Source organism: Squalius cephalus, assembly GCF_949319135.1.
Source record: "Squalius cephalus genome assembly, chromosome: 20".
Lineage (NCBI taxonomy): Eukaryota > Metazoa > Chordata > Actinopteri > Cypriniformes > Leuciscidae > Squalius > Squalius cephalus.
This window is the reverse complement of record NC_137141.1, coordinates 18728250-18755351: the sequence shown is the minus strand read 5'-3', so window position 1 is coordinate 18755351 and position 27102 is coordinate 18728250. Positions and strand designations below refer to the sequence as shown.

General features: G+C 37.3%; 2 protein-coding genes across 5 annotated transcripts; both read left to right on the top strand.

Moving 5' to 3' along the window:
- The first annotated feature begins 181 nt into the window (after window positions 1–181).
- Window positions 182–26355, top strand: hmx2 (H6 family homeobox 2). Of its 2 annotated transcripts, XM_079853257.1 has the most exons (4): window positions 182–285; window positions 1264–1344; window positions 24118–24736; window positions 25482–26355. In XM_079853257.1, exons 3-4 carry the CDS (start codon window positions 24475–24477, stop codon window positions 26027–26029), a joined length of 810 nt encoding a protein of 269 aa, XP_079709383.1. In that variant the 5' UTR covers window positions 182–285; window positions 1264–1344; window positions 24118–24474; the 3' UTR covers window positions 26030–26355. The 2 variants fall into 2 exon arrangements, with proteins under 2 accessions (XP_079709383.1, XP_079709382.1); XM_079853256.1 differs by lacking the exon at window positions 182–285 and having other exon boundaries at window positions 1280–1344; window positions 24469–24736.
- hmx3a (H6 family homeobox 3a) lies at window positions 1296–18825 on the top strand. 3 transcript variants are annotated; one of them, XM_079853255.1, is made up of 3 exons: window positions 1296–1344; window positions 16428–16560; window positions 17002–18409. In XM_079853255.1, exons 1-3 carry the CDS (start codon window positions 1324–1326, stop codon window positions 17607–17609), a joined length of 762 nt encoding a protein of 253 aa, XP_079709381.1. In that variant the 5' UTR covers window positions 1296–1323; the 3' UTR covers window positions 17610–18409. The 3 variants fall into 3 exon arrangements, with proteins under 3 accessions (XP_079709381.1, XP_079709380.1, XP_079709379.1); XM_079853254.1 differs by lacking the exon at window positions 1296–1344 and having other exon boundaries at window positions 15655–16560; window positions 17005–18506; XM_079853253.1 differs by lacking the exon at window positions 1296–1344 and having other exon boundaries at window positions 15657–16560; window positions 17002–18825.
- Window positions 26356–27102: the final 747 nt, after the last annotated feature.

Sequence of the window (27102 nt, the reverse complement as noted above, 5' to 3'; positions counted from 1 at the left end):
TACTTACATAATTTCCATTTCTTGAATTGAGCAGGTGTTGCTATTTTGCCATGTCTTTAGTTGTTAGCCTATATGTAGCCCACAATTGTTAAAATAACAAAACAATTAAGACGTATTCAGCTTTTCCATTCCTCTAATCAAATCATGTTTTCTTCTGAATATTGTTTTAATTGATACTCAGGCTTCCCGATGCTCGAATATTCCTTTATTTTAAATAACAAAAGCCATGTTCCTGACGCCATCGAAAGGACATCGTTTTGGTGGAAAACAACAGCACAAATATTTGTAAGTATTTACAATGGAGTTGAACTTGATGTCACATTAAACATGCTGTCATTAGCAACATAAATCTGTATGATATTATAAATATTTCCAAAATATTTAAAATATTAAATTTAACCCTCATTCTCAATCCCTCATTGAGCAATGACTAGCTCTTTATTTCCATCTTGTGTTTGGCATCCTGTTAATTTTCTTTTTATGTTTTAATTAAAAGCATATTTCTGAAAGTGGTGTGTACCATTTTAGCATTTTTAATACTTTCTTAAATTACATCTTAATCATATTGATATTCATATCCAAAAGGTACTGCAAAACAGCATTGATCCATTAAAGAAAAAAAAAAAAGAAAACACTTTTAGAGTTCTGAATCAAGTGCATTGATGATTCATCACCTTTTACCAGATTAGCTAAATACATGGATAATTTCCATATTCAAATGTCATGGGCAATTTGATGAGTACTTGAGCCAATTGCATTACTTTAAATAGCAGGATTGGCTCATTTATGTTTCATAGCGTTTAATATTTAACAAGAGGGGAAGTTAGCCGAAGATCGCATTGCCCCATTTGTGTCAGGGTTGTAGGAAAACCATTGAAGAGGGTGTGACAAATGACCAGTAAGCGAGAGCTTTGGATCCTTATGACACTCTTCAGAGTTGTAATGAGAGGGTTCTAGTGTAACATGCGGCAATTCATTCCCTGTGATCATGGTTCAGATGACCAGAGAACAACTTGCCTTGCTCCCATCGTAGGCTAAAATGTTAACAAACTGTCTATTCATATAGCCTTAGTATATATATATATATATATATATATATATATATATATATTATTTAGTTGGTTAGTTAGTATTTATTATTTATTTTCTACACTGTTTTTCTTTAGACTTTTCCACAGACACTGCATCTCAAACAGACAATTCTTCTTACCAAAAGCATATCATTGCTGTTGTGTGTCTAATTCTATACTTTACTGTAAATAGGGCTGAATCCAGCTTTATTCCACAGTTAGGACACTAGATGGCGCAGGATGTCAAGTTGTGATGACCATGATGGGAAATAAGGTAGGCCTGTATGTTTTAATATAATTTTTTTCTTTTTCTTTTATTATGCACAAAGCATAATGCGAGTTGTCAGTATTTTGATTGTTGCTGAGAAGTCTTGATTCAAAGTGCACTGTTATATTAGCATTATTGAGTGAGAATTATAAATAGACTTTAGACAGTTACTATGAGGTGCAGTATTTACAGTCAGGGGGTTTCAGTGAAAAGCGCCGTAAACTGATCCAAAGGCAGGCAAGACAGCCTGACCTTGTGGGGTTGAACTACGACCCCTGAAGCAGTCAATTACAACACTTCCTAATGGCCTGTCCACACTAATGTTATTTTATAGCAATTTAATTATGCTCAGGTTTCCCGTGAAGCCACTTCCCCTTAAATAATTCAAGCAGGGTGACAGTAATTTGTCAGTTGAAAAAGATTAATTGGGGTTTCAAGTGGGCTTCTTTTCATGAAGCGTTATTGTTTTCAAAGCCGGGGAGCAACAGTAGGCCTACATGCGAAAAATAGTTGCTGTGATGAAAAGTTAATTAGATTAAGAGATTCTGGAAATCTAGAAAAATATTGTTTCAGTATCTAACGATGTTGCAATATGTTTTATAAATGCCAATGACATTTCTTTCTTTCTTTCTTTTTGGTTTTGACAACCACTTATAGTGTCCAAATATTTGATTACAGCTTTATATAGGCCTACATTCGAACTCCGCACAGACTTCATGACTTGAAGTAACTCGGTCACAAATGAGTATCAGTTCAATTTGTTTGTCCGGCTTAGTTTCCTCCCTTCTCACTCGCCATTTTAATTTAGCATCTGCAGAGTGTCGCTCCATCGACACCTGCTCGGGGGTAAGTCAGACCAAGTTCCCCCGTTGCACCCTAATTCACATTTAAAAGCCTTTGAATGAGCGGGCCCCCTTCTCCCCTCCAAAGCGCTTGATTTATGTGCTGTTTGTGGTTTTATAGAACGCGAAACAATTCATTTTCTCCTGAAAAGGAATTGGGTATTAATTTGGAGAAGGCCCCTGAGCACTTTTTTAAGACTCCAATCATATGCTGGAGTCATTTAAAGGCTGCCGTGGACATTAGCCCCCGAAGAAAGGCTTTTAATCCTGCCTGAAGAGCGCAGCTATAGAAACGGCTGCCCCAACGCCAAATCATTACTGCTAAAGGGTGAAGGAGGACCACTGCTGGATTTATTCTTCACGCCCCCAAGACTATTTATTTCTGGAGAGACCCTATCTTACACCCCCCACCCTTGTGCGACACGGGGCGTGTGTAGAAGCAGAGAAAGGGAAAGAAATAGGATAAAGGAAGTACATATTAAGCTTTTCATTTTCCTGCCACTTAATTTCCTTGCGGCCGCCTGTGTAATGAATGTAATTGCTACCTTTGATGAGAACACTATTATCTGAATCACACTTTAAATGGGCAAACAAGGCCCCCTCCATCCTCTCTCTCTCCCCCCCTCACAAAGCGGGTATAAGATCTCTAATTATGTGACAGAACAAGTGGTTTTTCTCAAAGCCGTGGCGTTGCGCTCGATTGCCAAAGAGCAGCCTTGGTTACATTTGCACAAAGGCGCAGATTAGCAGCGATACGCACGCCACACACAAAGATGGGCGTTTTTTATCATTAATTTCCTGCGTGAACCAATGAATGTCTCTGTACAGGAAATTCTCATTTAGTCGAATGCCAGATCTCATTTTCTAAAAGTCTGGGCCAATCTGGCTGATTGGAATATTGCATTGAAATCAAAGCAATAGGGCCTAAAGGGAATAAAAAGGAATGCCAGAATACAAAAGCAAAGAGTAAAATAAACTTTATTTATTCCCTTAAGAAAAGTGTAAGTAGTAGCCTGTTCATATTATGCTGTTTTGTTATAGCTTAATTTACATATAGGCCTATATGAAATCTGTCTGAATGGGTTATTATTTATAGCCATTGTATTCATTTAAATAGCACAATACAAAGCCAAATATCCTAAAAAGCTTATTATTGTACCTCATCATATATGTGCTGCTTGGATCACGTTCTAACTTTTGTATGACACACCGATCCTCAAACAGACAGTTCAGTTATTCATGAGGATTTATCTTTGCACAGCTCTCGGCGCGCACGCGGTGAATAGCTGTTTAATAAAAGTGTCGGGCGCGTCCTACAGATGACGTGCCTTTACGAGGCGACGCACGATAAAACCGCTGTCACCTTATGAAGTCTGAACGCGCGCGCGTCCCTCTGGCAAAGTATTAAAGCTTCGCTGGAGAGATTTTCAAACGTCACAGGTGACAGCACGCTTCTATTCCGTCGAGCTCTTTAGCCCCACCGAGATGCAAAAAACTATAAAGCAACGTCACAAATGATGAATTACACAATTATTCTTAAATGGCTGGCGTTTTGAGCTATATGCAAAGCCATTTGGCACCTTAAATGTGAGTTATTATTCTTTAAAGCAAGCTATACTTAAATGATAAAGTGATAATCAATTCCTTTGACTATGATGCCTCGCTTGGAGCCTGGGGGAAAAACTACTGATCACTTCTATTGGTCTGCAAATGATGGTACTTACATCATGACAGATGGCTGGCAGGAGCAATGTGTGACTTTAGAAAGGTTTATAATGTCTGAAACAGGCTGCCATTCGGGCCCAGTCAGGCAACAGAGGAATGGGCCAATATTTCTGAGTGAAGTGGCATTTTAGCTGTATTTATCTGAGGATCTCTACACCAAAACCATAGGCACTAATAAAGAAGATGCTGTAATAGCTTTTGACTGGGTCCAGTCGCTCTGGATGGGGAATGAACTGTCCTTTGCTGAATTATTGTGGCCAAATGCCATTTGTACAGCCTGAAAAGTGGGGGCATTTATCCTGACTGTCAGCGCTTGGCAATAGCTCATAGTCCTGAATGATATCTCCCAACGCACAGTTGCCCCAATACTCGCATTTCATGCTCGGCGCTGAGAGGGAAACTAATGGATAGCACTGTCTGAAGGCAGATAATTTAGAGCATCTTCTGTCAAATCTTTAAAACACATGGCTCTACACAAGCCAGCGATACAGTGGAGTGCATCCAGCGGCACCACCCCTGCGCCTCCCTGCCACTTTGGGGCACTGAACCAGGGAAATTCATTAGAAATGGCTTTTGAATTCTCAAAAAGTAGGTAGAGTATGGGGATAAGTTGATTTTATGCTGAATTTGGGTAATGTTTAGTCTTCCTGTGCACAAATATACAAGTGTATGTAAATGTGTTCACAGTGAAGATGGTTTTCTCCATGAAATTTGTATTAGATGTAGCCTAGTAGATGTTTGTATTAACTCATTATATTAAAGTAACAGTTCACTCAGTTCATCATTTACTCACCCTCGTGTCATTCCAAACCTGTATGACTTTTTTTCTGCAGAACACAAAATAAAATCTTTAAGAATGTTGGGGTCCAATGTTGTTCCAAACAACATTAAACCCTAATTAGTTTAATATTGACAAAATACATCACTAATAATTTTTTTCAAAATGATTTTCCTTTATACAGGTTATTAATATCATGTGGTGCTATAGAAAAAACAGTTTCTAAAAGATTTAACAGAAGTAATGTATTATTGTATGGACATGCTGTTTGTGTGGTTGACTGTCTGTATTACAAACATTAGGTAGCATCCAGACACAGAGGACATCTCAGGTTAAAGAGATCCAATAGAGTATTGATTATTGATAACAGCTGATCATTGGTATAATCATGTCTAATTGACTCCTTATCTCTTTTTCAGACTATAACAATTCATTGCAAAGCAGATGTTCTGCACCTCCAAACCTGTAAATTTCCATTCTTCTTGGTTTCAGTAACTGCTCTTTTAGAAACTGTTTTCTATAGCACCACATGATATTTTACCATTGAGCAATGACCAGTGTTTTCTGTAGCCCAGTCTATCATTTTTAAACATATGTCCAGTTTGCTTTCCACATCACAATGCTTAGTATGTTTCATTTATACTCCACAGAAGTTGACGCTGTAACAAGGAAGTACTCCATTACCTCTGTATTCTGTTTCTGAATGAATAGGCTCTCTAGTATTATTCACTTTCCCTGAACACTGCTCTTATCTTGCTCTTTACCCAGTAGGCCTCGTTAGTCACCATATGAGGTGAGTGGCCAGGTCATAATGGGAGGGAGGAATGACCCTCGACCTCCTTGACCTCTTATCGATCTCTGGGCCTAGTGCAGCTGGGCCTCTGTGAGTCTGTGTTCCAGTGCATAGGGGGAGGAATTTAAACATGACACGCACTGTACCATGTCAGTGTGCAGTTGGGGAGATCATTAATAACATGCATTTTACCTGTACATCAGTGACAAACCAACCAGAGCACAGAGAAGCAGGGAGTTTATGAACACAAACTTGGGGCTCACATAAAGAAGCAATGAAAGAGAATGGATAAAGAGCTGTAGATAAACAAAACCCAATAAATCAATGTTTCTGTCTGTCTGAATTCTCAGGGATTTGAAATTTTGAGAGGCTGATGAAGTGATAAATAGGTAATGAATTGTACTGAATTACCTCAACTGCCATGCTTATCTTAATCAGAGGAGCAGTTTGGTTTAAGCAATTGTGTCGTTAAGTAAATGCTAAAATATTTTACCATCCTCTTATATTAACATTTTATTTATATATATATATACACACACACACACATATATATATATATATATATATATATATATATATATATATATATTAGTGCTGGGAAAAAATTAATCGCGATTAATCGCATCCAAAATAAAAGTTTGTGTTTGCATAATATATGTGTGTACTGTGTATAATTATGTTGTATATATAAATACACACATATGCATGCATATATTTAAGAATTTTATTTATTTATATATAAATAAATTATATTTATATATAATATAAATTATGTAGAAATGTATATACAGTATATACATGCAAATATTTCTTAAATAAATACATGCATATGTGTGTATTTATATATACAACATAATTATACACAGTACACACACATATATTATGCAAACACAAACTTTTATTTTGGATGCGATTAATCGCGATACATTTTTTCCCAGCACTAATATATATATATATATTGAAATTTTCTTCTAGAATGATAATTTTTATCAAGCTCGTATAAGTTCAGTAATTTCACAGAAATGACAATTAATAGGTAATCTTCATTGCCATTTAAGTGAAATTACTGAACTTAAATATACGAGCTTGATAAAAATGATCATTCTAGAAGAAAATTTCAGATGGCACTTAGAGGCTTTTGCATCTGAACTCTTCATATATATATATATATATAAAATGTTTAAAAAATATTTATGTAACTCTCTGAAGATTTTTAGCATGGTAATGAATATGACAAATAAATGATTAATGTTAATGTATTTGATGTTGGCCCAATAGATCTCCTACTCTGCTGCTGCTGATAATGCTGCTGCTGTTGACTATTGCTGTTGTTGTTATTGCCTACTGCCAATACAAACACTAATACGCTGCTGTGGTATTTAAGACATATACCGCGACACAAATAACATATATAAAATTACCTGTAGTAGGCCTATACAGGTGGAGCTGAGGAAGGTGGAGGGTCTAAACTTCTATTTAAATATTTAGCAGCAAGCTCATTGGCTGCAGATGTGACAGGAACCAATCAGCTTGTGCCATGTAGTAAACTATGTAAATAACATCAGGTTGCATTAAGGATCCATCAGCCTGTGCCACCTAGAGTTTCATGACAGAACTTGTGCTGAATTCGGAACCACATACTAGCCTTATACTACTCTGACTATTTTCCCCATATTTTTCTAGTAAGAGGAGTATGCAAGTATGCAGTTCTGAATGGCAATGCTGAATTTTTAGCATCAGTACTCCAGTCTTCAGTGCCACATGATCCTTCAGAAATCATTCTAATATGTTGATGTGGTGCTCAAGAAACATTTCTTCTTCCTATCAATGTTGAAAACAGTTGTGCTGCTTAATACTCTTCTGGATTTTCAGGATTTTCTTTTTCAGGATTCTTTGCTGTATAAAAAGTTCAAAATAACTGCATTTATTTGAAATAGAAAACACATTTTTAATGTCACTTTTGATCAATGTAATGCATCCTTGCTGAATAATAGAATTAATTTCTTTTAAAAAAATCCTACTTATACTGACTATTTTTTAATTTTTTACAGATTTTTTGGCAATTTATAAGCGTCAATTATTTTCACTCTTTCTGTTTCTCTATCTTTCTTTGTTTCTCCCTTTTACTCTTATTCTTTTTATTCTGGTATCTTGTGAGGCTTCTTTTCTTTTCTTTGCATGGGTTTCTTTCTAGATCCTATCACTTCTTACACTTTCACAACTCTGCTTCTTTTTTACATCTTTCTGCTATCAGACACACATGCACTTTTATTCACCTTGATCTTTGGTCCAGTAAAGACTACAATAGCAGGCCTGTAGACTTTTAAAGAATCGTCTTTGTGGTTTTCTAAAAAAAAAAAAAAAAAAAAAAAGTTGTAGGCCGCATGGGGGAAGTAAGCCGCTAATGTATGTAATAGTTTTCTATAAATAATCGAATGACAACATGGGCGCAATGGCATCTGGGGACTGTAAAAGAATATGTAACCAATTTTAGTGCTATTAAAGCGAAATAGAGAACAAAATATATAAGAGGTCGAGGGAAAGGTTTCATTTGTAACCAGGGAATAAAGGCTTTATGGCAGCATAGGATACAGTCACTGTTGAAAATAGAAAAGAAAAAAAGGATCTTAACATTGAACAAAAAGAAGGGGGAAATATGTGCTGTGCATAAAATCAATTGGTCGATAATTGGCTCACTTCTCATGTGTGTGCAGGTGTGTGGCCATACATCTCTTCCTAGGAGCACTGATTTGATTTGCACTTATGTTTTTACAAATAATCAATGCTTCATTTTGACCGCAACAGATCGTGCCTCGTATAGTACACTTTCACTTGGAGAAGCCGACAGCTTGAAATTGACATACAAAACAGATAAATATCAGAAAATATGGCCTGGATTCACTTTATTGTTTTATTATTTTGCTTTCTATAGAGTTGTTTTTGTTTCAGAAATACTTCATTTACTGTAAGAAAATACACAATTACAAAGATTCATTATCGTCATAGTCATCTATGCTCATTGTCATCATCATCATCCAGCAGCGAGTCATTGTTATCGCCACCTCCATCAGGGCTATCATCGTCATTTATTACCATTCTAATTTAAGATAATTAAAATAAGTGCCTGTGTCTGATTAATACACCTACGGCTGTAGCATCAGAATCACTCACTGTGCTCAGTATTTGCTAATTTTAAGCTTGCATACTTTGCATAACCTATATGTCATGTCTTTCATAAAAATGTTAACACATTCTTCAGTGTGTGTGTGTGTGTGTGTGTGTGTGATAGGTGTAGTGTAGTAGGGGGAGAGAACAGCATCTAAATTTGTTTGCCATTGATTTGTGGTGCATGTGGGGCTAGACTGATATTTATGGGGAGAAAATGCCCCTCTGCCCCCAGGACTCTGGTACAAATCAGATGTGAGATCCAATATGGCCGTCATGAAGAACGGATGGTGTGAGGCGAATAAAAAGAGTCTTATCTCAAATGGATTTGTGTGGTGACACTAACAAGGGCTTTTAATCTTTCATTCAAGATGAATTCTATTCTCTCCTGGATTATCTATTCTCCATTCGATTTTTCTATTAAGGAGTACAAGTGTGGTAGGCTTTATTTAGCCAGTTTAATTTTTAGAATAAGATCCCTGTGAATGTCAGTCATGAGTACTTTTTCATAGAAGTCTATCTCTGTCTTTTATTTCTCTCTTTCTCTGCTTTAAGACAGCCCCCTCTCATTGCTCTCTTTGAGCGGTGGCAGTAGCTGCTTAATTATGTAGGGAGGTAGGAGATCTTTATTCTCTGTGTCCATGCTGATAGCATCTCATTCACTCTCAGTGTTTGAGGTTTAGATTTTATCTTGACAGGCTGGCTGACAAATAGGAGTCATCCTACACCTGCACTGGGAACCCGTACTGGTATACATTTATTTTAAATGTAAAATAAATGTATAGATTTAAATGAAGAATTGTAAATAAATTAATATTATACACAGACACACACACACAGGTGTATGTATGTATATAAATATAAAATGATTATAATTATAAATGAATATAAATAATAAATGAATATAAAAATGTAAAAAAAAAATCATAAAATTCATTAAAATATATAATATTTAATAGATTTAAGTTAATACATGCAATTATAAAAAATTGTATTATGGGAAATATTATTACAAAATAAAATAACTGTTTTCTTTTTAAATATATTTATAATATAATCATATATTGAATATATATAAAAGTATTAATTTCTCTCTTTTTTTTTTTTATCTGTCCACAATTGTCTGAATGTTGGTATCATTGTTTCCACAAAAAACGTTAAGCACCAAAAAGTTTCACAGGAATAAATTACATTTTTAAATTTATTACAATTATTTTAAATTGTAATAATATTACTGATTTTACTGTATTTAAGAGACTTCTTTCAAAAAAAAAATAAATAAAAAAAAATCCAAACTTTTGACAGGTACCATAAGATCCTTTTCCTGCTCATGACAGCTGCTATTTGCATTTGTTCTCATTTTAATTAAAATGCATATTTAATAGCTAATGATACAAATTCTAAAATGAATAATGTTGAAGTATTTAAGCTTATATCTGAGGACATGACAATGAAATTAAAGCTTCTATTAATGACCTGTATTAATTACTGTACTCAGTTTGTTTGATTAATCCACCCCATTACAGCTCGTCTCTCTGTTTCCTTTAGTCAGGAAAAGTCGGTTGCTATGGCCACATTTATATGTGTTCATAAGTGGCCCTGAGTGACTGCTCACCGTCTCGGCTCCAAACAACGAGCAATAATCAGCTCATTAAAGAGCTTCCCTCCTCCCCTCATATACCCCACGCTCATCTAAATAACAAATAACAGGCTCTCTCTCCATTCTGTCTTTTTCTCCTCTCCGTCCCCCCTCCTTTGAACCACATCTCATAGAAATGTATTTATATCTCTATATCTACAATCGAGGCTGTGAGTGGGGAAAGAAAGGGAGAGAAAAAGTGGGTTCTGTCAGAAGTGGTGGGGAAGAGTGTGAAAGTAGCCGATTTTCTTAATACATCCCCTGGGAGCAGATAAGTCTATCAATCTGTTAGATTGGAAAGCCATTAGGTGCCCTGGTTTATGCGTCTCAAGCTGTTAAAGCAGAGCAGATTGATTGTTGAGCCTTTGATGGGATATGCTGATCTAATCTCACTGTGCTTCAGTTTGCAATAAATTACACAATTCATTTCCCCCCATTTAGGGGAAGAAAATGACACCTCCAGGCATGCCTGGCCTCTCCGGGCGAAACAGCACACAGAAGCTATTTTATGGCGCCATTTAGCCAGCAAGCTTTCAGCCAACCAGGCCAACCGTCTCTCTCTCTCTCTCTCTCTCTCTCTCTCTCTCTCTCTCTCTCTCTCTCTCTCTCTCGCTCTCGCTCTCGCTCTCGCTCTCGCTCTCGCTCTCTCTCGCTCTCTCTCTCTCTCTCTCTCTCTCTCTGCACTCCTTCCCAAAAAATCGAAGCATAATCAAGGTGTATGTTTAGAAAATTTATTGTTATAATTTCCACCCATAATCTCCTCCATTTTCCTGCAGCCAGAATGACATAGATCATCATCTGGAGTAAAAAAAAAAGAGGAAAATGGATAGCAGTTTAAAATTTATCGGTTTTTGATTCTCAATTATAGGTGTTTATGACTTCATCCGTCTTCAGCCACCTCAACCTTTTCCATTATGGTGGAATATTATTTGTACGGAATCCATTAAATTCACAAGGCAGGACTCTAATGGCGGGGCTGCAGTGCTTTGCAGAGGGAAAAGTTTTTTTGAAAGGTTAGCTTTAGCAAAAGCGCTGCTGTTATGACACCAGAAATTGCTTTATTGATGGGCTTCCTCAGAGCCTGAGCATTTGGGCCATTTGTAACGGGCTCCATATCTCTATCTCCCTTCAGACACTGATGAGAAGCCACTGCTGCCTCAACCCGATTACAGCGCTGTAATGACACACGGTCAGAACGCTTGGCCCAAGAACGCTCACACCTGGCTATATTCTACGGAAGCCATCACCTGTGTGTGTGTGTGTGTGTGTGTGTGTGTGTGTGTGTGTGTGTGTGTGTGTGTGTGTGTGTGTGTGTGTGTGTGTGTGTGTGTGTGTGTGTGTGTGTGTGTGTGTGTGTGTGTGTGTGTGTGTACCTGGACAGGTGCTGCAAAGCCATTCCACAGATTCAGCCATGTCAGAAAGAATGAATGGGGTCTTTTAGTTCTTGGTTGGCACAAGGAAGACACAGATCATTGCATCAATGTCGGACACTGAGGGTCAGGGAACCTGTTGAACATCTCTGTACCTGTAAGCAACGTTTACGCTTCCCAAGGTGGTACATCAGACAAAACATTCTTGATACTCATAACTTTAGCACAATGAGAATGATTACATAGACAATATATCATCATTGAGCATATTTAACCCTACAAGTATTTAAGTTCCTTTATTCATGCATGCCTTCTCAGTTCTTTATCATTTTTTTTAAAGGCTAGTTCACAAAACATTTAATTGAAGAATTGTTTTATCCATACAATTAAAGTCAGACGGGACCAAAACAGCTTTCATTGTATGGATGAAAAAATATTCAAAAGATTTTCCTTTATGTTCCACAGAAGAAAGAAAGTCAAACAGATTTGGAGTGAAATGAGCGCGAGTAAATTGACATTCACATTTTTAGCTGAACAACCCCTTTAACATGGCTCTGCCCAGGACAACAAGCTAATTAAAAAGCACTGTTTCTTCTTTTGGGGTTTTTAGAATTAGATTTATACTCAATTCTTTCCACTTTCCACAACAACTTCTGCGGATAGTGTATTATGTGCCAAGATGGACAACCTTGGTCCTGATGGCCTATTGTTAATCCAGTGTTCGGACATGGACCGACCTGTAACCCACTTGGCGAGAGCCTCTTCTCACCCTCAAAGTGACATTGAGTTCTGCTCTTTTCTCTGTGCCCCCCATAAGCATATAAAAGCAGCTCACTGATACTTGGCTATAATCACGCTGTAACTCAGAGCCTCTAACTATCTCTCTGCCAATCAATAGCTTCACCATCCCAATTAAGGTGGGCCAGGTCAGGGCCAGGCCACAGTCAGTCCTTTACAACTTAAATGCCATGTTTAAATCCATTGTGTGTATTACAGTGGGACGAGCCGCCTGACCTTCAAGCTTTTAATGCCTCGTTTCAATAGTGCCGGACATTAATGCACTGAGAAAGAGCATTTTGTACAAGTCGGTTAAACAGATCAGGATATTTTAAAGTGAAGGTTTAAACTGTGTGTGCTAATCATGGTCCTTAGAAAACATTTTTAGCTTAGTCTATTTATACTTGTGCATTTGGCATATATTTTTATTCAAAGCAACTTGTAGTGCATTCAAGGCCTACACTTTATTAGTCTGGCATTATTGAAGTATCTTATAATGGTCATATGGATCAACAGATCTTAATGGATTGAAATCATTTTTCAATCTGTAATAAATCTTATCTATCTATCTATCTATCTATCTATCTATCTATCTATCTATATATATATATATATATATATATATATATATATATATATATATATATATATATATATATATATATATCTCTGTAATCAATCTGTATTTATCTATGATAAATTTGGAGTTTATTCCCTAAATGTACACACAATTAACAAAATATACATTTGAAAAATAATCATAATTCCCGTGATTGTTCTTTTAATAGTTTTTTAGTGATATCATAGCGACCATTTTTCACTGTGTGGTGCTTTTCGATATTATACTCATGTCTTTTATCACAATTTCGACCAGACGAGAGAAACTCACAAGATATCAAAACAAAAATCTATATATAATACGTGGGCAATTACAGCGCGAAGTTAGCGGCGTCTGGTCATTGTCACAGCGCGGCGCGCTTTTCTCATCTCCCGGGGTCGTTAGACGATGATGGATGTAAACCTATAAAGTATCTAAACTGGACCTTTTAACAAACCATGAGCAATACTATCATTTCTTTAATAGAACCTGCTGACCGTGTCATTCCGTCCCGCCATTCGTCATTTTCCCGGTGAAATAATCAATAACTCCACGCTCTGAAATAAATAATCTAAAAGTCAGGGAACATTATATCTTCCCACCAGGCAGAGAGATACAAAGAGCCGAGATGAAGACTAATATGAAATATCTACACATAGCCTACATGGCACAAGCCCCAATAAAGGCACGCACCGAACACTGATTCTAATAGTTGTGTGTAGCGTCCATCATTCGTGGATAAAACTCAGTGTGAGCCATTTGTGCGCTGTTAGTTACACTGAATTAATGAATTAGGCCTGCCTATGAGCCTACATCTCATTATAGTTTTGTATATAAAACATCTGTAGACTATTATAGCCTATTCATCTAAGGTATTAGAAATAAGCCTTGTGTTTAAAACTGATAGCCGAAAAATGTATTTTGAAGAGGGGTGTTGCCTGAACATCATTGACTAAACCCCGTCTAACACCATGATGGCGCTGGGGAACGACTTATTTGAACCTAACCTATATATTTTGACGATAATAATGCAATAAAAGTAGGCTACACATACATGGTCAAAATATGTTTTGACTGTTACATTGTATATTTTACTTGTAGTGGTGTAAGGTTCAACACTTTAATTTCGGTCTAATAATAATTAGGCTATACAAATTATTCCGACTCACTGTCTTTGGAAAATGTTTTCACAATCCCATAATATAATTAAATTTTTTTCGACACACTAAGACTTAATCCTATTTACATCAAATTTAACATTTAGAAAACCATTTTCTGTTTTGTCCCCAAATGCTGTGAAACAAGCAAAAATGTGGACCACGTAAATGCAGCTTAATTTGAACAGCAATCAATAACCTAATATCATAATCAAATGCGCCGTTCTGATTAAGTTGTAATTCCCCTGCTTTTACTCTTTAAATATGCTATTAATAGGCCTACTATTAATTTTGATAATGATAATAATAATGCTATTGTAATCATAACATCACTTATGTCCAGGACTAAATTGCTCTGTCGATCTAGCTATAGCTTATTGTCAAAGGACTTAATTCATATAGTTTTTTTTTTTTTTTTTTTTTACAGCAACAAGCTTGGCTTTTATTGGTTTTATTGGTTTGCTGTTTTTCAAGCGTGCAGTAATTCTTTATAACCTGTAGAGGACGCTCTCATCTCGTTCAATCAGTGACTTATGGCGTCCAATTCAGTCTTGTTAATAATTATAGAAACAAAATACACTAACACGAACGGGTTTGATTAAAGATGGACAAAGCTGGCAACCTGATGATAGGCCATGCACATATGTTCACAGGTTCATGTTATTTATTTATTTATTTAATTCGTATTTTTAGTAGTAGTAGTAGCCTAGTAGTAGTATTTATTTTATGTGTGCTGTTCCCGACCAAACTCAGCATTTAGTGGCATTAAAAATGCTGTGGCATTAAAAATTATATGACCTCATGACCTATCTATACGATTTTTGTGTTTTATTTTGTGGTGTTAAACTGTGAAGTAATACTTGATTCTAAGACGAATGCAGTAAAGTTCATTCATACTTAGAACTCTGCTCCGATGGCAATTAGTTTGTTACAAATATAAAGATCGAACTTACTAATTAGTTGCAATAAACACTTATGAAAATAGGCTATTTGAGTTTAAATAGCCTAGTAATGTTAAAAGACTTTAAAGAGAGAGTGATTTCAACTAATCTATTTTCTATTTGGAAACTTAAAAGAGCGTGCAAAGGTAGGCTAAATTAAAAATACGCCTGATTTTAGCAATAGCTATTCGTTTAAAAATCTGTAAGGGATTTATATTGAAACTGCACTCGCAATGTGCTTCACCTGTAGTAATAATAATAATAATAATGATAAAAAGAAATAGCTTTCCATATTGTTTACATATTATATAACCTGGATTTGTATAATACAATATTATATTAAAATGATGTAATTTTAGAGCTACCAGCCTATAAATGTTCTCAAAGCAGCAACTACAGATTAGAGTAGATTTAGGCATAGCCTATGTGGAAAAAAAAAATCTAGTTTTGCTTTCAACACTTTTTCCTCATATCTATTAGTGCATTTCTATCTCTCTGACCCTAACTGCAGTTTACACCTTTGTCATATGCCCATATAAATGTAGAAAGTCTGTATGCAACATTTTATTGATATGCATTGTTCAAAAAGTCAACTTTAACTTTGCAATGTGGCCTAAACCACCTTTTTCGCTATTGCCTTCATCGGCGCACCGCTTGAGCTAAATCCTTGTTCCTTTGTGTTAATGGTCCGTCCTCATTTGCCACCTAATTGGACTATATAAGACCAATAACAGGAGAGAACTCTCAGCCCAGCAGCCAACGCGAAGAGTCTGGGAGGCCCCTCCTCTCTCCCGACTCTCCACTTCCCATCTCTCCCTTCATCCCATTTGCTATTGTACGTGCCCAATCGCCGTATACTTTCTGCATTTAACTCGGGTGACATTTTTATTTCATCATTAGCATCTGGCGCCAGACGGACGCGGTGAGCATCATTTTCACCAAGGAACTCTCGGAAGATGATCAGCAAGATTAATATTGTTTATCTCGCCCCGCGTTATTGTCTTTCGTTTTAACGTCAGTGCTGACCGTAAACAACCGCGTTTAAGTTCCCAACACTGGAAGAGTTTACCAAGGACCTTCAAACTGTTAAAATATTTTTTTTTTTTTAAACAATTTTCCAAATATATTATAACCCCGAATTTCCAGCCAACATGCCCGAAACAACCCAGGATACATGTGCTTCGGCAAAAGACTCTCCGTTTTTCATTAAAAATCTTCTAAATTCTGACAGCAAGCCGTCAAAGCCTAAGCCTATTTTGGCTTCAACTAAAGCAGGACTTGATGCCAGCTTCTCGCTCTCTCAGGTTGGGGAATTTAACTTTCCTCGCTTTGAGTTGCCGACCCAGCGCTTTGCGTTACCGGCTTACCTTGAGCGTGCCTCGGCATGGTGGTACCCGTACACACTCAGTGCATCTGCGCATCTTCACAGAACAGAAGGTACGTTTTGATAACTCATAACTGATTGTTGTGTAGTGTGCATTGATTTGTTATTCGTCTGAAATAATAGCGTGATTCTGCTAGCAAATGGTGCATACGTAATGTTAATGAGAAGCAAGTCAGCTCAGAACATAGTTTGGGAAATGTTTCCTGACAGATATAGCCCAAATCATATAAACATAGGCTACATGTAGCAATTATCATAAGCTGTGTTTTCATTATTTTCATTATCATAAAATGTGTTTTCATTCTTTAAATAAGAAAGTGACTGAGTTTTATTTTAAAATGCAATGTTTACGTTTAAAACGCTGAGATTTTTTAAGACGGTACGAATCACACTGGTTTGCACCTGTCATGTGGCTAAGTGACGCGACCTGTGAAACTTGATATTAATACATTTCTGAAAGGAAACGAATGCTAATTTGAGCTCTCTTACTGTAGCAGCACAGAAAGTGAGAGACTCGTCGCCGAACACAGGCACCGACCGAGACTCACCTGAGCTCGTGCTCAAATCAGACCCGGACGCAAAGGACGATGAAGACGACAACAAAAGTGGAGACGAGATTGTCCTCGAGGAGAGCGACATCGAAGATGGTAAAAAAGAAGGCGGCGTGGACGACTGGAAGAAGAACGACGACGGCGCGGACAAGAAGCCTTGTCGGAAAAAGAAAACTCGCACGGTGTTTTCTCGGAGTCAGGTGTTCCAGCTGGAGTCCACCTTCGACATGAAACGTTACCTCAGCAGCTCGGAGCGCGCCGGCCTTGCTGCCTCCCTTCACCTCACAGAGACCCAAGTCAAAATCTGGTTTCAGAACCGCAGAAACAAATGGAAACGTCAGCTGGCCGCAGAGCTGGAGGCCGCCAACTTGAGCCACGCAGCAGCGCAAAGGATTGTCAGAGTACCCATCCTTTATCACGAGAACTCGTCCTCTGAGAGCTCCAGCACAGCGGGCAACGTGCCCGTGAGCCAGCCGCTGCTCACTTTCCCTCATCCGGTTTACTACTCTCATCCCATCGTCACCTCCGTGCCCCTCCTCAGACCGGTTTGAGAGGACGACAGATGCCTTTTTTTATGTAACTTATGTAACTAAAACAATTTTACAGAGACTCGAAAAGAGGGAAAGAGAGAAAAGACGGAAATGAAACCAAGAGACAAAGCTATTTTTGTTTAGAAAATAATTTAAAACGAAAGAAAAGAAAATGTACAAAGACGCACTATCATGCATTTGAGCCCTACATATTTTTTTTTACAACTCACAGATATACCCATACGACTTCACATAAATAAGGCGAATGTTCTGATGTTGGTGCTGGTTGGTGGTGAATTACAATGATTCGTTAATTTACTGTCATTATTATTATTATCTATAAATATCACAAGTCAACTTGTTGACACGTCAAAGAAAAGAGTTAACACACCTGGTTAAGTTTTTTTTTTTTATAGCACCGGGAAAAATCACACTGAACACGGATGTGCAAAACTGCTGTGTATGATCCATATATTTAGGCAACATGTTGTTTTTGAAACTCGTATTTTAGACAAATTTTCTTAACCAACCAGTTCTTAGGTTGAGAAGATAACTGCTGAAAACGATTTTGTGTCCCTGGTCCCGCGTTCAATGGACAATCATAGGATATATCGGACAGAAATTACAGTTAAGCTGAAGACACGCAAACACGAATAATAAAAACTTTTACTTTTATCTATATTATTTACAGATGTATATGTACATGTACAGATATAACGAACCAAAATGAGGAAAGGTGTCATTTGTACAGTAATAGCTAAGTTTTTTTTTACATTGTATTCTGTTGTGAAATAAACGGAGACTATTAAAGTCTACATGTCTTGATTGACGTTGTGGCACGACTGCTGTGTTGAAGCGAAAAATTGTTTCACAATTTAGTAATGTTTACATATAAATATGGGCATGCTCGCTAATACACTAGCGAGTACAAATAAAAACATGAATTTCAGTTGGCCTAAATAATATTGGCCATATGAGTTAAGAAATCAGCATGGGAGTTAAAACTGACATGAGATTGCACAACCCCATTACTAGTTACAGTGTGAGGGAAGCACTGTAGTCTCAAAATGATATGTTCTATACATTTCAAAACAACGAAATATTCTTAAAAGGGATGTAAATAAATGAATACGTAAATAATTTATTAATTGAATCAATACGTGGGATAATTGGTTTATTTATGAATTAATAATGTATTTTGTCAGTGCGCCTTGCTAAACATTAAAGAAAATAATGTAAAAAATCATCTCTATTATTGTTTATTGAGTTACAGCATATTTTATGAAATATAAAATACCACGAGCTAAACCAAGCTTGCAGCAAAACCGGAATTGTTTCACTTACGCCTCAACAAGCTGAAATACCCATTACCATCTCAATTACAAGCAGGTGCACCTTTAAATCTGGCGGACTCTACAAGCTGCGTTTTGCAAAATCGCGTTGTCAATAAGACCGTATAATTATCGGTGAGAGCTGGCGGAATTGCATTAAGAGTTTCCCCGCTCTTTGTGTGTGTGTGTGTGTGTGTGTGTGTGTGTGTGTGTGTGTGTGTGTGTGTGTGTGTGTGTGTGTGTGTGTGTGACAGAGAGAGAGAGAGACACTGAAGGGTAAAAACTGAACTCCAATGCATTGTATTTTAAGTATGAAAAAAAGTAATGAGTTTATTGCTAGTGCTGTAAAATGCATGCATGCATGCAACCCATTTATACCAACCTCAACCTGTTCATTTATTATTGATGTCAGTGGAATAGGTTAGACAACAACATAATACTAATAATAATTGTATTATTATTATAATAATACAATTATTATTATTATTATTATTAGCCTAATCATAATAATAATAAAAACTCCCCTTTAGAACGGTCCGTCTAAAATTACTTTGATACCTTAAACCTTCAGATTAAAGGCTTCAGTTTCAGGGCTTATAATTATTTTCAGATATATGTAAAGAAAATTTAGAATATAGCTCACTGTTACCAAAACTAAAGGCTTAAAAAATTGAATAAACAGGGACCAGAGAGAACTTTAATATGGGTCAGTCATGCTCATCGACAAGCATTGGTCTTCCTATTGCACTCTTCCTCTATAAAGTCGAAATCAACTCTCTGCGTTGGGTCTGAGCACTCAGCCAAGAGCACATTCAAATACCGTCGCCTAATAATCATAACTCCTATATTGACGTATAATATAATGCAAGCTCAGCACGAGCCCATTACGGTGAATTAATAGATCGCAGAGGCATTATTGCCTGTAGAGTATTGATCGGATAACGTCTGTAAAATATTGTTTTAAATCAAGGGCATTGTTAACAGTTACACCCCCCCCCCCCCCCCCCCCCAATGACCTTGATCCACTGTCATAAACTAAAAAAAAAAAAATTATATATAGCTATCACTCGATAATTTCCATTTGACCATGTCTTTATGCAAAGAAGGGAGGTGGGGATAAACAGATAAAATGTTCTATGCGCATTAACATAGAAGACAAGTTAGAATAACATGGAAGAGTTTGGACAAATGCATAACCGGTATTTAAACAAACCCCCTCCCAATGTGTGCTCATAAGTCATCTCTTTCTGTCTATGTGATTATTCCTATTTGCACAACAGTGTTTTTCTTTGTGAATTTGGCGGGGTTTGTTAGCTTATCGAAGCTCGGGCTGTTCAAACTGAAAGGTGATTTTTAACAATTTCGATAAAACACAATACGTTCAGTTAGCCGACCTCACATTTTCGAGCGAAAGGGATAGTAGCTCACTGCGTCATATGAGACTGACAAAATGGACTATCATCTGCCCTATTAAATTATCTTTCGCTGTGTATGGGGAAAATGTTTTTCAGCGCTCTGCAAAGCACATTTACCCACAATAGACGACGAGAACGTGAACTCAATCCCGTGTATAACGCTTGAGAGGGAGCGGGCCTATATTTGCTTATTAGGCTACTTTCTCGAAATGTTTTGGAGTTATTCAGGCAAAAGGATATCTTCTTTCTTTTTTTTTGCCCCACCTTTCCTATTTGCTTTTGTGATTGAAAGCGAGCATCAGATTTTCATCAAAGTTCTATTAAGTGAAACATAGGTTGCGGGGCAGCCTCTGATTGAAACAGTTTAAATTTTAATTGTGTTTTTAATTTGACATATAGTTGCGGAGAGGAATGACACCACAACGCCGAGGGGCGGTCGATTCGCTTAATTTCTCCCTCAGGGATTGATGAGTATATCAGAGCAGTAGATTGGAAACCCATTAAGACTCAATGGTTAGGTTGTTAATTGGATCTTGATGAATAGAAGCCCTTGGTTGAACTATACTGATCCAATCTTCTTGACTTTCTGTTTTCCAATAAATTACCCAATTCATTTCCCAGCCGTAGATTACATAAATTGTACACCTCCAGGGCTTGAGATTCCCGCCTGCTCTCTCTCTCTCTCTCTCTCTCTCTCTCTCTCTCTCTCTCTCTCTCTCTCTCTCTCTCTCTCTGCAAAACCATTTGAGAAAAAATAAAAGACCAGCCTCAGAATCTTGAATGAAAATCGAAACATAATCAGCGTTTATACTTAGAAAATTTATTGATATCATTTTCTCTGGTAATTTCCTTATCTTAAAGTTGGACATGCCATATATCATAATACACACGTGTAAAGGGCCCATTGTTTAATATTTATCGAAGCTTGATTTGCAGATCAAAGGCGCCCATGACTTCATCCGTCTTTCTAGCGGGAAGCATTTTTTGCCAGAGCTCGATGTGTATGTTCGGTCATTACTGTCTGCCGCATGCACTGACAGCGCGTGCAAAAAAATGCCTGTTCTGCCGGATTTGAAAGATCTTTAGCTTTGTGAACGCGTGACAAATTGTCCCATAATCGCTGGGTGTTCATCACGGTAAACCTGTCTAGGTTTTTGGGAAACAAGCACTGTTTTCAGTTTGATAGTAGAAACACAACTTTTCGGATTTTTACAATAAGGCATTATGCACATCTTAAAAAATGTTCTTGTTAAAAATTTTTTTTTTTTTTTTTTTTTTTTTTTTTGATAATAGCCTACCACTCCCTTCTCAACAAACACGTAGAATATAATACTGTGATGGGGCCTAGGCTACATTTCTGGTGTATTGTTTTTGTTTAATATGTCTAAACGGCCTTTAAGCCATCCAGCCTCGGCTGACAGGCGCAGCGTATAAAACCGGCTCTTTAACGATCATTGCGGATTTCACGCCTTATGTGAATGCGCCATAAATCGTTGGGCCGCTGTGAACTAGGCCCTCATATTTTACGCACTAAATGGCTATATGTGGGCATATGGCCCCTCACAATAGGTCTCTTTAACAACCGTTCCAAACAGAGTTGCAGATTGTGACAGTTCAACCACATCGTTTCCATCATCGCGTAGGCTACATGTATAGTAGGCCTAGTGCACGTTTCGTACTTCCAGAGCCTTACTAGACCAAACAAACACCCACTGATATGTTTTCGTAGCCACAGGTTCACTGTAAACGTTCGTGATTGTAGGTTATTAGACTTCAGATCATTGAAAATATATAGGGTAGTTCTTGCTGAGTAGGCCTATATATTAATCACAAAAATTTTAAAGAGGCGTATCAAATATAATAATAACAATAATAATAGTAATAATTCATATTTTAATTAAAAAGAAAATGGTCAGGTTTGATTTTCTTTTACTGGTATGGCCCATGGTGGTCGGGAGACCATGTGTGCAGGGCACTATTCCCGACCTTTGAAATTTGTAGTCGGGATCGCTCAACCCTGGCTCCCTCAGCTCCATTAGGTGTCCGCGCGCTGTCACCACGACAAAGCCAGAGCATTTGTTAAGTGTCGCCAGCCTTTAGAAAACGCTAACGAGAGCTAATGTGGCAGAGCCACAGCTGCCCTCGAGACACGAGTCAGGGGTGGGGCGAGCGCACACCCCCCAATCAATTAGTCAATCAATTAAACAGGGTCCTGTCCGCTCTAGCCGGCCCGCAGAGGCAGTAGATTAGCCCACCATAATGATCAAATTAATTCTTAAACGGAGATAATGGACGTGGAATGAGTTTATTATTTTCAAGAAAAATGAGATAGGATCCATTATTAGTTCCTAGACTGTGTGTTGGATTATTTGACCAATTTGCCATTTATAGCACAGGACTAGTGGAATTTAAAACGACTGTTTAATAAGATATATGATTTTGAACTAAACCATGTATTCAGATGACTTGTGATTATGAGGTTGGTTTATTGTTGGTTATTGATGTGCGCATGAACTTGAGAACTCTAGGCGTGTACTTGAGATGCCTAGAACTCCATTCATGAACAAAGAGGACCTCTGTGGATCAGCAGCATGCTCGTCTGTGTGATGACCACAGTCTACAGTAAAAGCTGTTTAAAACGTGCTTCTGGATCTGGATCTCTGAATTGCACGGTCAAATGTTGTGACAATCTTTAACGTCTTTTGAACCAAACAAAAAAAACTTTGATTTGTTGCATTTTTAATTATATTTCAGAGGCCTGCGTCATGGGCTTCCATTGCAAGTCAAAATCTGAAAATCAATAAATAAATATTTCAATTTAAACCTGTTATCCTGTAAACAGAAACATATTATGTCGATATAAGGGAGCAGAAAATTACTGAAATTAGAAGCAATAATAATCACAATTTATCAAAGTGGGAAACCAGAGGCACGTACATGACAATGAATAATTATCCATCACGTAGTTCACAGAAAGCTATTAAAATGTTGGTTGTAATTTCTCGTTACAGTTATATTCTGCAGGCAAACGTCCGGCTATTAAGTTGTGGAGGAAAAAGACAAATGTTGACCATACAAGTTAAACGGTTACATGTACAGTGTAAAGCATTTTTGGGTACATTTATAGTAGAAAAATTGCATATATTGTTAACAATGATGTTAATAATTTGAGCTCTTCATATTAAATATTTGTTACTGCAAAATGTACTGATAACTCTTGGTGGAACAATGGAAGGCCATGACTTTGTGTTAATCAAATTTGGCTTCCCCAACTGTGGTCAATAAAACACAAACGACACTAAAATAAAGCAATGCACATTAATTATTAATGAACTAAATAAGCTTAAACTATTAAACTAAACAAGATAAAATGCCAAATTAAACACTCTAATGTTCACGACTGATAAAAAGCATAAAAAGTAACTGGTTTATTATAAAAGTAACTAAACAAAAGTGATGTTTTGCCCCTTTTCCCATAAATTATAAGGTGCTTTTTACTTTTTAAAACATTTTTTTTAGCAAAATCTATTGTAGCCTAGGCTAAATGTATTGCCTTACTAAATAGAATATAAATGTGTAAATTAAAAAGTAATTCACACTTTTTACTGATATTGTTTTTAATATTTTACAGTAAAATGCTGTCTATAAAACATAATATTGTTTACCATGTATATGGAAAGATAGGCCTACCTTACGGTTATTCACGGCCAAATAACAGGTTTGTACTGTTGCATTTTACATTCTTTTCCCCTTTAAAATTACTGACATTTTTTCTTTTTGCAGTGTAGCCTAATGTTTTGCAGCAAGTTAATCTCCATCGAGCGCTCCATTGAGGAACTCAAATATTATACATTTTGAAATTTCCGGGCGCGCTTTGAGCGCGTGATTGGCCAGCGCCGGTCTTACCTACATGCAAATGAGGGCACGTTCCACCCGCCTTGAGACCAGAGCGCGTGGAAGTGGAGAGGAATGCATTCGAACACTTTTGAGCCCACGAAAAACAAGTTTTTTTAACGTCCCATCAGCTCTAACAAACCATTTTTAGATTTGAAGAAAAACACTCTCTATGTGTAGCGGAACGTATTGCTGCGTTGACATTTGATCATTTTTAGAATTTTTTTGAACTGTTATGAGGCGAGAATGAATAATTCGGAGGACAGCGGAAGCAAGTGCTCGCCTGCCCCCATTTCAAGCTTCACGATCCAGTCCATTTTGGGCACCTCCAACGAGGGAGTCCGGTCAGCTGGAAAGGACAGTCCCAAATCCCAGCCGAGGAAGCGGACGTTGTCCGTGTCATCAGAGGACGACTGTAGTGCCGGAGAGGATTCGGGCGACTGTTACTGCTCTGAGTCCGGTGTACCAGAGCCCTGCAACCCGCACCAGCCTCTCAACTTCTGCCTCGGTAAGTCACGATACCACCAGTGTCATTTTATTGCTATAGACACTCGTTACCACCATGGTCAATATAAATATATTTGTGATTTCATGATGTTTAGTAAGAAAGTCACTTTTGTTAAACGTCTCACTTCAGAATCATTAAGTATAAAACACTATTTTTGTTGTCACCATGGTGACTCTCTTCTAATGTTGTCCCCATTGCCAACACTGAATAAAACTGCAGTCGTGTTTTTATCCGACATATTATCGCGCCTCGGTGAACAGGGGAAAGGTCAAATAATTAACCGAATTTAATCGAGTCTGCTAATTGATTATGCCGGCTTTCAGAGGCAACGCTGCGTTTCGTCAATTGAGCGTTAAATGTAACACGATTTAATTAATATCGTGCACCAGTGCTAGTCATATTGTATTGTTTATTTAACAGGGCACTTGTAACCTTTCAACAGTCGATCAAACAGTCAGAGTTCAAATTTAATGAACTCTTGTGTAAAGTATCGAGTAATGGCGATGTTTAGCCTAACGGGGGAAAAACAGAGCGAATTTGATGATGGACGAATATTCAAAGCACTTTTTAGTCCTCATTAAATATCAACGTGTTTTCAACTACTAGGCTATTTATTGAATTCACTAATGTGGACACATCAGTCATGCATATTGTTCCCACTGAAGCACGAAAGCTTTATCTCAATGGCTGTTATTCATCAAGCACAATTTGATAAGACGATAGTTTTGTGCTGTATTTGTTGCAGGTGCCACAAAGGGACTTCTACCTGTGCAGGATGGGATCGACCGCCGGCCGCATTTGACACCATCCATACTACCGGATTACAAAGAGGAGCAGGAGCGAGCGTGTAGCCAAATGTCTCCCGTTTCTGAAGAGAGACACCGTGACGGTCCGGACAAACAGAGCAGTTCCGCCAAGAAGAAGACGCGCACCGTTTTCTCTCGGAGTCAGGTTTATCAGCTCGAGTCCACATTCGACATGAAACGCTATTTGAGCAGCTCCGAGAGAGCCTGTCTCGCCTCCAGCCTGCAGTTAACGGAGACTCAAGTGAAAACGTGGTTTCAGAACCGGCGGAACAAATGGAAACGGCAGCTCTCTGCGGAACTGGAAGCTGCGAACATGGCGCACGCATCGGCGCAGACTTTGGTTGGGATGCCACTCGTTTTCAGAGAAAATTCGTTGCTCCGGGTGCCGGTTCCGAGGTCCATCGCTTTTCCAACCCCACTCTATTACCCTGGAAGTAATTTACCAGCTTTACCATTATACAATCTTTACAATAAGATTGAATATTAACTTTTGCGCACAACGAACATTCTTTGCTAAAGGATGACTATTACACTATTACACACTAAAACGTACAAATACACATTTAACTATGTTTGACGAAATTCATGTCTATTTATATCTCTTTATTTGGTGAAAAATTATATTTCTTTATATGCAGCAATTAAACGAGTCTATGTGTAAAACACAAAAGCAACACGGTTCTGTACATGTTCTATAAAATACACCATGTGTATACTGATTATTTTGTACTTTTATTTACATTTTCTCCCCCGATTAACCCGTTTTACACATTATGAGGAGTGAAAACATTGAAATAAAAGTGTAATCATTCGATTCCTGTCTCTAAAATGAAAACATCTGAGATTAGAAAAGAACACTCATTAATAACAACAACAATTATGATGATAATAATAATAATGTTTTATTTATTAAATTATATTGTATTGTATTTCATTTTTATTTTAAAGAGAGGTCTATACACGATGAATTACCAGCTTTAAAACGGAAATGCCTCGTTTTGATTTAATGCATTTGCTTTTAAACAACCACATTTTCCTAATACTTTGAATCGCAGAAGGCCTTCATGAATTTTAGTGAATTCATCTTTAGTGGTTCAGTGTGTGTGTGTATATATATATATATATATATATATATATATAGCCTATATATATATATATATATAGCCTATATATATAAATAAATATATAGGCCTAGCCTATATATATATATATATATATATATATATATATATATATATATATATATATATATATATATATATATATAGTAGGCTATATGACAGTGCTTTCTTTTTCGTGTGCTTATCAGCTCAAGACAAACATTTTTGTTACAGTGACACTGGGTCATGTAAAGTGTCCCCAGTTGATGCTTTCGCAATTAGGGATAATTACATGTTGCTTGTCACACGAACACGCATTCAAACATTCTCGGAGACAAGCGGAACGTCAAAAGCGCAGCGGGGCCTCAGAGAAGCCGCAGTCAAGAATGACAGTGCTCGCGGTGCAATCTGATAAGACTCACCCGCTGTCAAATTACAAAGGGTGTAGTGGTGTCGTGTT